We start from the raw sequence: 14,649 nt of genomic DNA on the forward strand, positions 1-14,649 counted from the left end.
TACTATGTTCATGTACAGAGACTCATGTGAATGTTGAAGTCAGCAGGACTCAGTGGCATCTGGTCCCTGAAAGAAAAGAAAAAAAGTGAACATACTGGTATCAAGAGAAACTAGGCCTGCACGATTTTGGGAATACATTTTAGATTTTTCTGGTTAAAATTGCTTTTTAAAATTCACAGAATACACACACACAAATGTTTCCAACAATATATAATATAATGAACACCATGTTTGTTGTGCCTTGTAGGCATAAGCTATGTGCAGTACTGCATAAAATAATTTTATTTTACAAAGCAGCCTATAAATCTTCCAAAAGATTTCAGTAACAATGCTAGAGAAAAATATATTGATTATCTTATGTTACTTCAAATGTTTCCATTCGTTATGATGATATGAAATGAGATAATAGTAAAAACATAAAGCCTAATGTTTGGTGCATTTTTCCTTTCAAACGCAATCGCGCTCCAAAATATGATACATTCAAACGCACAGCGTGCTCCAAAATATGATACATTCAAACGCACAGCGCGCTCCAAAATATGATACATTCAAACGCCATTGCGCTCCAAAATATTAAACATTATGGTTATACATATCTATGTTTGAGCAGATGTCCACAAACAGTATTTAACAGTAAACTTTTTAAATGGAGAAAAATCGATCATAACTCCAGTAAACTATGGAGTGCCGCAGGGATCTGTGTTAGGCCCTCTGTTATTTTCAATATATATGATGCCACTTGGAAATATTATAAGGAAACATGGAATTAGTTTCCATTGTTATGCTGATGACACTCAAATATATATATTTCATCAAGGCCGGATGAAAACGCTAAATTTTCCAAATTGACAGAGTGTGTTAAAGATATAAAAGATTGGATGACGCGTAATTTTCTATTATTAAATCCAGACAAGACAGAGGTAATACTTATCGGTTCAAAAAACCGCCCACAAAACCTCGCACAATACAACTTTAACATCATAGGATGTCCTGTTACTTTATCCTCTACAGTAAAAGACCTGGGTGTTATACTCGATTGCAACCTGTCTTTTGAAAATCATATTTCATATGTTACAAAAACAGCCTTTTTCCACCTTAGAAACATTGCTAAGCTACGTAATATGCTATCAGTTTCTGATGCAGAAAAGTTAGTTCATGCATTCATGACCTCGAGACTGGATTACTGTAATGCTTTATTAGCTGGTTGTCCTGCATCCTCAATAAACAAGCTACAGTTAGTCCAAAATGCCGCCGCTAGAGTTCTTACGAGATCAAGAAAATATGATCATATAACACCGATTTTATCATCACTGCATTGGTTACCTATAAAGTTCCGTATTAATTACAAGGTATTGCTACTGACTTATAAAGCCCTAAACGGCTTAGCTCCAGTCTATTTAACGGATCTTCTATCGCCCTATAATCCATCGCGCTCTTTAAGATCACTAAATTCAAGGCTTTTGGTCATACCTAGGATATCCAGAACCACCAAAGGAGGGAGAGCATTTTCACATTTGGCTCCAAAACTCTGGAATAGTCTTCCTGATACTGTTCGTTGCTCAGACTCGCTCTCCCAGTTTAAAACTAGATTAAAGTCGCATCTCTTCAGCCAGGCATTCATATAATCCCACAGTTCAAACTACAATCCGGCCTCTAGCTCATAAATGCCAGAGGAGAACTGGCCCCCGACTGAGCCTGGGTTCTCCCAAGGTTTTTTTTCTCCATTAGGTCACCTGATGGAGTTTTAGGACACCATTAGGTCACTTGATGGAGTTTTTCGGTTCCTTGCCACTGTTGCCTTTGGCTTGCTCAGTTGGGGATATTTTGGGGATATTTAATTTAATTTCATCAATCAATAAATTCCTCTTGAAACAAACTTTGTTGTATTATTTAAATTTAATACTGTGAAGCTGCTTTGATACAATCTGTATTGTGAAAAGCGCTATACAAATAAACTTGACTTGACTTGACTTAAACACGGGTCTAAATAGTATAATATTCACCATATATCTAGCAACAGTTCAACTGCAATGTGAAGTTTATGCAACAATACCATAAACTAATAAGTAAGAATTTCTTACCTTACATCTTTCTTGTCTTCAAACCGCGTTCTTCTTCTTCTGATGTAAATCCAATGTAAGCTCACAGCGCGTCTTCCAAACTCGACGAAAAGCAGAGACTTGTGAAGTGTTTTGGTGTTTTGTGTTTGAGGTAACGAGGGCGTTCGCGTTCCATGTGGAGATTTGCATGTGAATCTCTTTTGCGCGAGTGGGCGTGGTCGAATTAAAAGTAATTAGCAAGCGTTTGAGATACTGGACATCCTGTTGGTTTTATACAAATTACTTAAACAGAGAATATTTGTTTTCAGTTTGAATCCGATCATTTAAAAGTACACACTTAAATGTGTATAAAGGTATATGGCTCATAAATGTGTGACAAGTATTCGCTGAGTTTTGTTTCAGTTTATAGACGTGCTCAAGAAAAAAAAGTTCACCGCGACGGAGAGGCAGAACGCACACCCTGTTTATTGGGGTGGTGGCGGCGCAATGGATAAGACACATGCCTTTGGTGTGAGAGACCCGGGTTCGAATCCACTGTGAGACACCAATGTGTCCCTGAGCAAGACACTTAACCCCTAGTTGCTCCAGAGGCGTGCAACCTCTGACATATATAGCAATTGTAAGTCGCTTTGGATAAAAGCGTCAGCTAAATGAATAAATGTAAATGTAAATGTAAATTTTTTTTTTTTTTTTTTTTTTTTTTTGAGGACGTTTTAAGCTGTGAAACTTGCCGGATGTTTCAATGGTACAAAGACCTCTTATATGTCAAAAGAATTTAGTAATTTGAATACTAAATTAAATGTTAAACTAAATGTCCCCAATTAAGCAAGCCAAAAGCCAATGGCAACAAAGGTGAAAAAAGCGACAGTGGCAAGAAACCAAAACTCCCATCAGGGCCGAATGGAGAAAAAAACCTTGGGAGAAACCAGGCTCAGTCGGGGGGCCAGTTCTCCTCTGGCCAGCGAACGAACAGTGTATGATTATGATTCAGGCAGCATTATAGGTCAGAAGTCAGATGGAACTGGATATTATTCTGATTGTTCCAATCTAATCTGAGATAAGATTATCTATGAGAGATAATTTACAGTCTGCCATTCAAAATGTCGATGTGTGTGTGTGTGTCTGTAGGTTGTCTGGCTGTATGGTGACAGAGGAAGGCTGTGGTTATGTGTCTTCAGCTCTGAGTTCAAACCCCTCACACCTGAGAGAGCTGGACCTGACGAACAATGACCTGCAGGATTCAAGAGTGAAGATTATTTTTGAAGGACTGAAGAGCCCACACTGTAAGCTGCAGATTCTGAGGTATTTAAGAACATATAAGATATCATTTACAGTCTGCCGGTCATAATATTGATGTGTGTTTGTAGATGGTCTGACTGTGTGTGTCTGTAGGTTGTCTCTCTGTATGGTGACAGAGGAAGGTTGTGGTTATGTGTCTTCAGCTCTGAGTTCAAATCTGTAAACGCAGCTCCTAACGCATCATTTGGATTATCTACGTGTATGTTAAAATCTCCAACAATTAATGCTTTATCGACATTGACTAATAGGTCTGAGAGAAAATCTGCAAACTCTTTTAGGAAATCAGCGTAAGGCCCTGGCGGTCTATATACGGTAGCCAAGGCTAGAGATAATAGGGATGTTTTTCTAACATCTAAGAGTGTAACATTTAGTACAAGTACTTCAAATGAAATAAACTTATAACCCGTTTTCTGAGTAACATTTAGAATATCTCTATAAATGGTTGCAACACCTCCGCCACGACCAATCAGACGGGGCTCATGCTTATAACAGTATCCAGGAGGAGTAGACTCATTAATACCGAAATAATCATTTGGTTTAAGCCAGGTTTCAGTAAGGCAAAGTACATCGAAGCTATTATCTGTGACTATTTCATTTACAATAACTGCCTTAGGTGTGAGTGATCTAATGTTTAGAAGACCTAGCTTTAGAAATAGTTTTTGTTTACTAATAGCAACATTTTCTGTTTTAATAACAATTAGATTTTTCCTAGATCCTGCAGTAGATTTATTATTTGATCTCACTAAACGAGGAATAGACACGGTTTCTATGCAATGTTCTACACTAGTATTTATATCAGTTAAATTGGTGCAGCAGAGACTATGATTTGGACTTTTGGTTACTAGTCAAAGCATGGGCGTCGGAAGAAAAAAAAAAAGTGGGTGGGTCCTCCCCCAGAAAAATGTTACTGGAGTAAATACCATTTCATGTATTCTGGTGCCTTTTAATTAAAGTAAACTAAACTCCACTTCACGTCGGGCGGTTCTTTGCCTCCACGTCGTGCATTAAATGCACAGCTATCCGTGGATTATCCCGCTAATACCATGGACATTTGCCAGCAGCAATGACAACTTAAAGCTGTTATTGATGTTTGCAACGCAATATTTGACTGGAAGGGTACAACGGGCGGTTACTTTCGTCAGTTGCGGCTCATTGAGAAATGTAATGTAGCGATTCAGCGGAAATGGAGTTTAATTTATTAGGGAATTCCTCAAGTAGAATGGATTTGACTGACGGCGCTCTGAAGAGCGAACAGACAAATGCGCCGAATCAGAGACGGTAAAAGTAAATGGGTCCAATATCATTGGTCTTAAAAAGTGGGTGGGTCTTGTCCCACCCGTATACAATGGTTCCGACGTCCATGAGTCAAAGGGTATTTAACATTTTGGAGATGTTATCTGACAGAAGATCCGCTCCGAATCTGCTTGGGTGTAAGCCATCAGCACGGAAAAGCCTAGGACGCTCCCAAAACAGATTCCAATTATTTACAAAGAGCAGTTTCTGCTCATTGCACCATGACATTAACCATTCATTTAGCGCAAATAATCTGCTGAACTTTTCATGCCCTAATCGGTACGTGGGAAGCGGTCCTGACACAATGATCGTTGTTTCAGGCGATGTGCTGCGTACCGTATCGATCAGATTCCTGAAGTCTTTCTTCAGAATCTCCGTCTGGCGCAGCCTGATGTCGTTCACTCCCGCGTGCAGGACCACAGTTCCTACGCGCTCGTCACCGTTCAGGATCTCGGGAACGCGAGCAGCGATTTCAGAAACACGAGCACCAGGAAAGCAGTGACTGTGCACCTTACTTTTACCTAACGTAGCGTGTACGTGCCGAACGATGGAATCGCCGATGATCACAGCATCGCGTTCTGTTTCGCGTAGAGGGGAGAAGCGGTTTTGTGTGGATAACTCGAAAACCGGGAGGGTCGGAGAAAGTCTTGGTCTAAACCTGACTCGCGTCTTCCGCTGCGGAACCACCCAGGCTTCGTGGTGGCGTGTTGGAGCCGGAGTGAACGAGACCATGGCTGATTGCGACCGATGCTGAGGAACGCACGGAGTAGACGCGGTCGGAGTCAGCGGGTTAGTAACGTTAAACACTGATTTGTGTGCATCGGCGCGTGATGTTTCAAGAGCCAAACACCGGTCTCTCAGCTCGGCCTGTCTCAATAAAAGGTTGTGGATCTGTTTCTCAACAGCTTCCAGCTCAGACTGCAGTGCGTGCAGCTCAAATGTGTCCTCACCTGCACCAAAAGGTAGACTACTTACATCTGATATATATGTTAGCAACGAAGCTACCAGTGATGCTATCAATATTAATACTAATTTATGACTGAAGTCTTGGATATAATCTGTTTATTTTATTTTTTTATAATTTTTTTTTAGTGGTAGGGGTGTAGAGTAGACGCACGATAGGCGAAAAAAAAAAATGTTTGTTTGTAAGTGAGTGTGGAGAAGACGCGTTCAGCCGTGATCCACGGACGTACCTTTAAGAGTATGCAGCGTTGGATCACTAATAGGCTTGAGACGCGTCTGCTCAACAGTCCGTGTTGTAACTATGAGGTTTGAGCAGTAACGTTAGTGCTTCTCAGTGAGGAAAAGTAGAAAATGTTCGTTGTAAGCGAGTTTAAAGAGAAAAATCAAGAATTATAAATCAAATCGATAGAGCTCCAAAAACAACAACGCATTCAGACGCAACGCATGATAATAACAGGACAAGACATTACTCACCGTGTTTGTTGAGTGTTTCTTACTCACCTGAGCTTTTATGAACTCAAAGGCGCGAGAGAAAATAAATAAATAAAAATAGCTGAGCGCACGGGTGGCGCGTTAACAGGCTAGCGAATTACTAGCGTGTTGTGCTAGTAGTAACGGAAGCTACCGATGTCAGGGTTGGGTAAGCTGTATTTAGTAGTAGTATAAACAACTAGAAATTGTAGTAAATTATGGTTCAAAACAAGGAAATACGAGGCTAAGACGGAGCTTACAGCACCGAAGCAAACACACTCACAGCAGACAGCGAGGCAGACAGGAGCAATGCTGCAGCTGTTTGGATATGTCAGAAGTTGAAGCTTTATTTCTCGTTAATTCTGCGCCCTGAAGCACTTGAGGTGGCGGGGTTGGCAGAATGACTTCCTGAGGGCACGGAAGAGAAATGCGCACCGTATAGTGAGGTTTTAACCACTTCCCCCCAGAGGACACTGCCCTCAGAGGACTGACACCACTGGCATCAGGACCTGTTCCCTGAAGCCTTCTTGGAGATATTGACAGTCCTATAGGGCTGACAGGACCAGCAACTACACAGTCACCGTCTGTTAAATAAAGCAACATGCAGCAAATCATCAATGTTTGTAGATCTTCTCCTGGACTGAAGCACAGGCTCTAATCTTCAGCACAACAGTGACCCAAAAAACTAAATTTTACAGTAAACTACTAGCAACAGTGTTGCCAGTATATACCAGTTTTATAACTTACAGTTTATTACTGCTAAAATACATTCAGTGGGTGTGTCTTTTTTTCTTACACTGTTAACCCTTTCACCCCACAGGAAAATCCACACTACAAAGAGTAAAAGTAACATTGATGCAGTGTTGCAGTGAGATAATTAAGTGAATATGTTGAATAATAAGTGAATAAGTGAAATAAGTGAGTGTTGAGCATTAGTGATGAACACCTGCTGTTAACAAGCAGAATCACTGAAGGAAAGAGGAACACAAGAACAGAAAATAGAGAAACACAAGAAATACACCTGACTTCCAGCTATTATACATTATTACACTTATTATTAACCAGTATGACTTTATTTCTGTCATACATCTACAGAAGTTGTTATTGAGATGTTTAATTAAAAATGTTTGGTTTGAAGTTACCATTGTAGAGATCAGTGCTTGCTTTAGTTGGGTTCTGGATCTTTTTAACATTAGTTTCTCTCTTGCTGCTTGAACTGTGTATTTGCAGGTCACACTTGTGCACACACACATGGAATGACTGCAGTTATATTGATTATGATGTGAAAACATCATATCTCCTGTTCGTTCACTAACCTCATTCAGAGTTTAATCCTGTATCAAAAGTGTTACATTACCACCACTGTGAAACTACAGCAATGAGTTACAATGATGATTTATTTAACACATCATGCACAACCAGAGAAACAGAGCTACACTGTATTGTAGAAACACAGAGATATAAAAAATTAGCACGTCAATCTCAACAATGGTGGCAATATTTTTTTTCTTTTATTCATGCAGCAGTGCATGCTGGGAGTTTTATACTGTCCTGGAACCCAGCATGCATTGCGACATGACACTTTTGATTGTCACCATTGTTGAGCTTCATGTGCTGATTGTTGATGTTTGTGTGTGTCTGAGTTAAGCAGGAGTTCAAAATGTTTTAATGCATTATATGATTTCAGTATCCTTCAGAATAACTGGTTACAGAAACATTGCTGTATTCCATGTTGTACATTAACAGATATACGCTAAATATTAAATACCCATAACTTCTAAGCTTATATACTTGATGTGATCAGAGAATCAGACATGTCCAGGATGATTATGGCATCATCTCAACAGCCTAAAACACCTGATCATCTTCCTCTTGACTTTTCCTTGCCATAACAAATGTGTTTTATAAACTCACAGTTAAAGCAGCCAGAGATAAACTAATGTTATAAAGTCAAGGGTCAAGAGCCCAACTAAAGCAAACACTGATCTCCATCATGGTGACAACACACTTTATTATTTTCAATAAAATATCAACAACTAAATATCTGTTAATTCTCAACAAGAACTTTTGTACATGTATGAAAGAAATAAAGTTCTGTTCTTGTTTCTCTGTCCTTCAGTGATTCTGCTTATCAGGTGTTCATCAGTGTCTCGATTCACTCTCTTCTTTCCATGCACTCTGTCAAGGGGACTATATTAGTGAACTACTGTAGGGAATAGTGAATGAGGGTATAGGGTGTGATTGGGAACACAGCCTCTGAGTGTCGATTTTGAGCTCTGTTAATTTACGGTATATTCCTGTAGGCTATTTTAGTTTTCTACGGTATATTACTGTTTTAATGGAAATTGGCATGAAATTTTATGATATTGTCAGAATTTGGCCTTTTTTTACAGCAAGGGTTTCCATTGGACACTCATTAATCATCACGTGTTCGTCATTGTCTCATCATCACGGTGTATTTAAGTTCCTCTTTGTGCTTGTATTGTTTGTCTTGTTAAGCGCTGTGCATTACCTGCTTCTCATATTGGATTATTTGAGTTTGTTTTGTAATATAATACTTTGTTTTGGAACCTGTTTCATCCTTCTCTTCATCCTCTGAACCTAGATGTGACGCATGAGTATTTACCATTTAATAATTAATAGGATTTAATTAAAACAAGTAACTGTATTTGCTCAGCAGCAGCGTAGCAGATCTTGGCCACCAAAATGAAGCCTATATCCCATGCCTCATTCCAATAAATAAGAGTTGTCACGACTAAAACTGGATTTTAATAAACTGGTCTTTAATAAAAGTAAATTTTATCTTATTTTATTAATTTTATTTTATTATTTTATTAATTTATTAGAGGGAAAACTGTAATATATCTACTCTTATTACTGTCAAATTTAAACAAACATATAATATTACTAGTAACTGCACATATTAATGCAACATTTTTAAATTTTTATGATTAAATTAACTTTATGATTCCTTTAGATGTCTATGAGCTTGTAGGTCTATAAAACTGTGCACGTGTGATAGAGTGTGTGAAGCAACCATTTCATTGTTGACAACCCTCACTAGTGAGTTTATATAAGAGCCGCCAGTACGACTGAATCTCTCCCGGGACACTGAACTGCATATTCCGGGACACTGAACTGCATATTCCGGGACACTGAACTGCATATTCCGGGACACTGAACTGCATATTCCGGGACACTGAACTGCATATTCCGGGACACTGAACTGCATATTCCGGGACACTGAACTGCATCACAGAGACACACTGTTTGTTTTTACCCTGGTTATATCAGTGTAAAAACTGTGTAAAAATCAGTGTTATACAGTGGTTATACCATTCGTTTCTTAAGTGGGTTGAAAGACTCGTCCGTTTTACAGAACGGGCTCTTTTAGAAAACCCATCTAACACATCTAAATGAACACATATTGCTTTACATAAAGTTATAATGACTGAAACAAATACTACAAGAAAACCGTAGCATTATTAACTTTACAGATGATCTATATCTTATAAATAAACCTCTCACCCCATATGAAGAGAATCCAGCTGTGCGTCTCCATCCTGATGTTTCTGAGCTGGTCTGTGGGAGATTCCTGTTTTATTCCATCATAGTCACTCCTTTTGGATCAGAGTCAGAACTCCTGCGTGTGTGTGTGTGTGTGTGTGTGTGTGTGTGTGTGTGTGTGTGTGTGTGTGTGTGTGTGTGTGTGTGTGTGTGTGTGATCTATGATTGTTTTCATTACACAGCATTAATCAGCATTACAGATTCTCCGGCTGATTCTGAATCCCCTCATTGTTGAGGCCAGAGCAGGATTTGATCTCAGAGGAACATTTTACTGTCAGCGAATAGCAATTAAATCAATCATTTATTTTATACCATATTTGTTGTCTTGGTGGGAATGATCTAACCGTGATCAACGTAAAACACTGGTCCAGTAGATAAACCAGTAGAGTAATTAGTGTTCTGAGTTGAAGCATTGAAGCAAAGTGAAGCATTCACGAGACGAGACTGGAAAGAAAGTGAAAGTAAAACTTGTAATGTGTCATGAATGCTTCACTTCACGTGTCGGAATGCTTGAACTCAGAACACTATTACTCCACTGGTTTATGGAAGTTCACGTCCATTTACTAATATATTTATATACAGTAGGCCTATAGCCTATATTAAATTATCATATACTTTGCCACATAAACAGTATAAAAACCACAAAATAATTAGAGCACCATTTACTTGCCTTAAACAACTTTGTTGGCATTATTATAATTGTTGTTGTTGTTACATATAAGTTATTGAAGAATCAAAAATACAAAACTGGTGTGCACATCCCAAACACCCAGATTGGGCTCAGGTGCAGGACATCATATAATTTACATATAATTTATTGCCATACTTTATTATGTGAATTATATTATCAGACGACTGAACACATGAGCGCTGTCAGGCTGTTGTGGTTGATGTATAAACAGCTGAGCTGCGCACACGGGTTATGGCTGCTGTAAATGTAACCTGCCACATGATGGCGCTGTTTTCTACACTCTTGAACGTGAAAATGTTTCACTCTACTCATTTTGAGCCTAGTTTTAAACACGATCTGTAATGTGTGGAAAAAAGCACACACACAAAAAATTTTTTTTAAATAGCAAATCAGAGCAAAATGTTGATTGTGAGTTTTCTAATTCGTGTTGGACCTCTCCAATTCATTGGGTTGTGAAATTTGTCTGATTTCAATTGATCGAGTTGAACATCAGTATTTGTGGCAAACGTTAGATGTGTTTGGGTTCAGCTCTGGCCTTATAAACATGATTGGAGTCTTGGATAGTGACATTGAGAGTATTTTAAAGATCAATGGTGGTTTAAGTGCTCCTTTTAAAGTTCAGAGGGGGGTCAGACAAGGATGTTCATTATCTGGCATGCTGTACTCCTTCGCCATAGAGCCTCTTCTGCACAAATTAAGACAATCTCTTTTGGGCGTAAACCTTCCTGGATGTGAAACAGTTTTTAAATTATCTGCTTATGCCGATGATGTTGTTGTCATTGTCAAAAAAGATATTGATAAGAAGATATTGACACCCTTCAGGGGCGATTCTAGGATTTTCATTTTAGCCCCCAATGAGGGTATGATGTAAAAAAAAAAGCAAGAAAAAAAAGAAAAGTGTTTATGGTCTAATGCTCATTATTAACTAGTTTCATTCATTCATCCAGTAACACGCATATGGCACGGTTTTATAATCACTGAGGTACCGAATGTGAGGTATTTAGGAGGGTTCGGGGAAAATGTTGATTTCTCTGATCTACATATGTGCATTTTAAGATGTTTTGAAGGCCAAAAAAATTGGATAACAACAGCTTTAAAACCATGTGCGGGCAGCTGTTTTTTTTTCTCACCTCGTCAGCATCACACTCTTTTTCTCTTTGTTTTTCTCTTGCTCTGTCTCTTCTCCTCCTAAAGCTGAGCTTTGACTGATATAGGATTTCATTTTTGTCTGTCAGTGAAGAAAGTAAACATAGGGTCAACTGATTGTGTGTGTGAGAGGCTGTCTACGTTCTATTCTCACCTGACTGTTGCTCATTTGCAGACATACTCCCGCACGACAAGAAAAAATGGCGTATATCCATCTACAATGAAATATAAATTATTTTCAACAATACGGTTGGTTATTCATCAAGTCACCCCGTGAAAATGTATTTAATTTCAAATCATTTAACTAACCAGCTAATATTCACTAAGAATATAGACAAAACGTGTATGTATGTAATTGTCTATTGGCAATATGATTAATCTGTTCTATATTTATTTTTTATTTATAAAAAATAACAACATGAATTATTAATTTGCCACTTCTATAAATCAAGAAAATCACAAATCCCTTTACTCTACTCTTACTCTAATATATGTATCATGATACACTCCTCCTGATTCATTATTACTTAATACAAAACTATATTTATTAATACAAAACAAAATAACTCCACATGATGTTTCTCTCTCTGGGCCATCTAGTGTTTTCAGACAATGATGTGTGTCTTTAATCATTTCTGTGCATGGCTGCATAATGTCATGCCGAAATGCATAATAATATGTTTTGAATTTTAAAAAGTAAATTAAAATAAATCATGATCGTTTTCTAAAGTATGTTTTCATGGGTGTTAATCGCTTCATTTTTGTTGGAAGAAAAAACAACTATCACACTGTGATAAGGGCTGAAGGTGAACGCAGCGAAACGTATTGGTATTGGATGAGAAACCGAACCGTCCTGTGTTGCTCCCAATGCTCCAGTAACATTACATTATGTAAACTGCAATGCATTTATGACAAAGAACTGCACCGATGCAGATGTAATATCATAGCAATCTATCAATAAATGCACTCACGACACACCTTGTACTCTCTGATATTCGCTCTGCTCGGCGCCCCTGCAGATTGAAAAATGCGCTAAATCCAAGCAGACTCAGATAAGGGGAGGAGCCGAAACTTGACGCAGCTACCTCAAATGAGTTTTTTTTTAAAGGGGACTGAAGCGATCAAAAATGTATTAATCAAATATTTTTTAGGGGGGCTGGGCTGAAGCCCCCCTAAAAATGGCCTAGTGACGCCCCTGACACCCTTGTAGAAAATATGAATGTGCTTGGTGTATTGTCCTCTGCTAAGATTAACAGGGGAAAAGTGAAGCTGTAACAATCATTGATGAGTTAAGCAGAAAACTCGGTTTACCTGCCCGGTTAATTTGGAACAAGGGTGGTTTTAAATATCTTGGTGTTTATCTTGGAGATTATACTTTTGTGTGTAAAAATTGGGACAATGTTTTAGAAAAAGTTGAAGGACGTTTAAAAAAATGGAAATGGATCTTGCCACATAGTAACAACATAGTAACTCAACAACCTAGTGTCTATGCTGTGGCACCATTTATCAGGTGTAGACCCTCATTCATCTTGCCAGTAGGGGCACTGCTTTCCGACTCCAGTTTTTCCTGAGGCTTCTTGTTGGGCCCGCAGACCTTGTCTGGAGACCAGGGTGGGAATTATGTAATTTTAGGGGCAAGGCCATTTGGCCTCCACCTTTTCTTTTTTTGGGGGGGCACCAAGGCCATATGACAGGGCACAAAGGCCATTGAGTACAATTCGATGGTTTTCCCATTCAGATTGATACCATAACATCCTAATTTGGAATAAGACATGGATTATGTTTTTTTTTAATAAAAAAAAAAATTGTTTTTATGAGAGAGAGAGAGAGAGAGAGTGCCATTACATCCAGAAGGTATACACCCGGTCCCTCACACAACAATAGAAACAACATAAATGCCAATAAAAGCATTCAGAAACAACACACATGCCAATAAAAGAATTCAAAATATTCATTCAGTCCTCTATATCATGTGAGAATGTGAGTTATTAATTATGATTATCAAAGTTTACATTCAATATAGGCTATAAACACATTTTGTGTAAACATGTTATAATTTGCCTATATATATACATACATACATATACATATATATATATATATAACATAAATTGTAAGAATATGACTAATAGTAAAGACTAGTACTAATAAATAAACATTAGGCCTATGCTAAAGTTATTAAATAGCAGTCCCAAACTAGTTTTTGTTAATACAATGTTGGTATGAGCCACTACAGTCATTTAAAAATATAAAAAATAACAAAGAAAAAATTGTGGCATTTTGGGGTTAATATGGAAAGGACAGTTACCATGGTGAATACACAATATTAACAATAACTGTTAATGAAACATGGAAACTGCTCCTGGTGAATAGAATAGAATGAAAATCATACCTGCATTACTTTTATTTCGTGTAATTTACAACGTAACGGCGTTGCATGCTCGTAGTTTCTTTTGCACTTGATCAGTGAGGCGATACACAGCGCGCGCCGTCGCATTTGCGCGTGCAATTGAAGAGTGTGCGCTACGAGAACAGGATAACAGCTGACAGGACAAGAAAGTCAGTTTTTCTGAGGTGAAAAACTTTATCTCAGCGTACACTTATGTCACTGCCTGGTAGTTCCTATTGTGCTGGGTTTTCTGAAGTAGTCATGATTCGCCTCTCATAACATAACATATGCTCTAAACACGCACGCAGAGTGGAAAAGGAGGCGCGGGGAGCAAGGATCACAGCGCAAATCTTTTTTATATCGATATATCGCCCAGCCCTACACTACTCCTGCGCGAATCCACGAACTAATTGAAGTTCAGAGACTACTTGGGTGGCTCGCTGTAATTCAAAGCAAGCCCACTATGCCGCACTGGCGCTTTATCCATGGAACTTGGACAGGGCCAGGGCACACAGGCCACTGTGGCCGTACGATGATTTTTTTTTCACGGGGCATGAAGGCCAAAGTGTAGGGCAACGGCGGCCATGGCCGCGTGGCCGCGGTATAATTCCCACCCTGCTGGAGACCCTTAGCTAGAACCATAGTGATCCAAGGCGGGAATTTGGGTCTTGCTGAGCCTTTGTTTTTAATGGACCTGAGTGCTAAAAAAACTCCCAAAGTTTTACCATGGACTGTTCACTGTTCAAGAGAGTGTCATGGCTGTTGAAAGA

The 14,649-nt window shown here is 38.7% G+C and overlaps 2 protein-coding genes and 1 pseudogene across 3 annotated transcripts in view; 2 read left to right on the plus strand and 1 right to left on the minus strand.

The window, feature by feature from the left end:
* LOC309495688 (integrin alpha-M-like) overlaps window positions 1-14,649 on the minus strand; it is a 264,013-nt pseudogene that overhangs the window by 165,769 nt on the left and 83,595 nt on the right. The window lies entirely within an intron of this gene.
* LOC309495706 (ribonuclease inhibitor-like) lies at window positions 2,954-4,204 on the plus strand. Its single transcript, XM_082165519.1, has 2 exons — window positions 2,954-3,362; window positions 3,453-4,204. Exons 1-2 carry the CDS (start codon window positions 3,130-3,132, stop codon window positions 3,520-3,522), a joined length of 303 nt encoding a protein of 100 aa, XP_082021645.1. The 5' UTR covers window positions 2,954-3,129; the 3' UTR covers window positions 3,523-4,204.
* LOC309495704 (DELTA-sagatoxin-Srs1a-like) overlaps window positions 5,093-14,649 on the plus strand; it is a 144,880-nt gene continuing 135,323 nt past the window's right edge. Inside the window, exon 1 of the mRNA XM_082165515.1 lies at window positions 5,093-5,614. The gene's annotated coding sequence lies outside the window, so the exon portion shown is untranslated. The remainder of the gene's footprint in view (window positions 5,615-14,649) is intronic.

Source organism: Leuciscus leuciscus, assembly GCF_965113295.1.
Source record: "Leuciscus leuciscus genome assembly, chromosome: 3".
In the NCBI taxonomy this organism is placed as follows: Eukaryota; Metazoa; Chordata; class Actinopteri; order Cypriniformes; family Leuciscidae; genus Leuciscus; species Leuciscus leuciscus.

Excerpts from the sequence above, each read along its gene's own strand:
- LOC309495706 (XM_082165519.1), top strand. The coding sequence starts at position 3,130 with ATGAGAGATAATTTACAGTCTGCCATTCAAAATGTCGATGTGTGTGTG. Across the intron at positions 3,363-3,452 it reads TGTAAGCTGCAGATTCTGAG|GTTGTCTCTCTGTATGGTGA; the intron begins GTATTTAAGAAC and ends GTGTGTCTGTAG.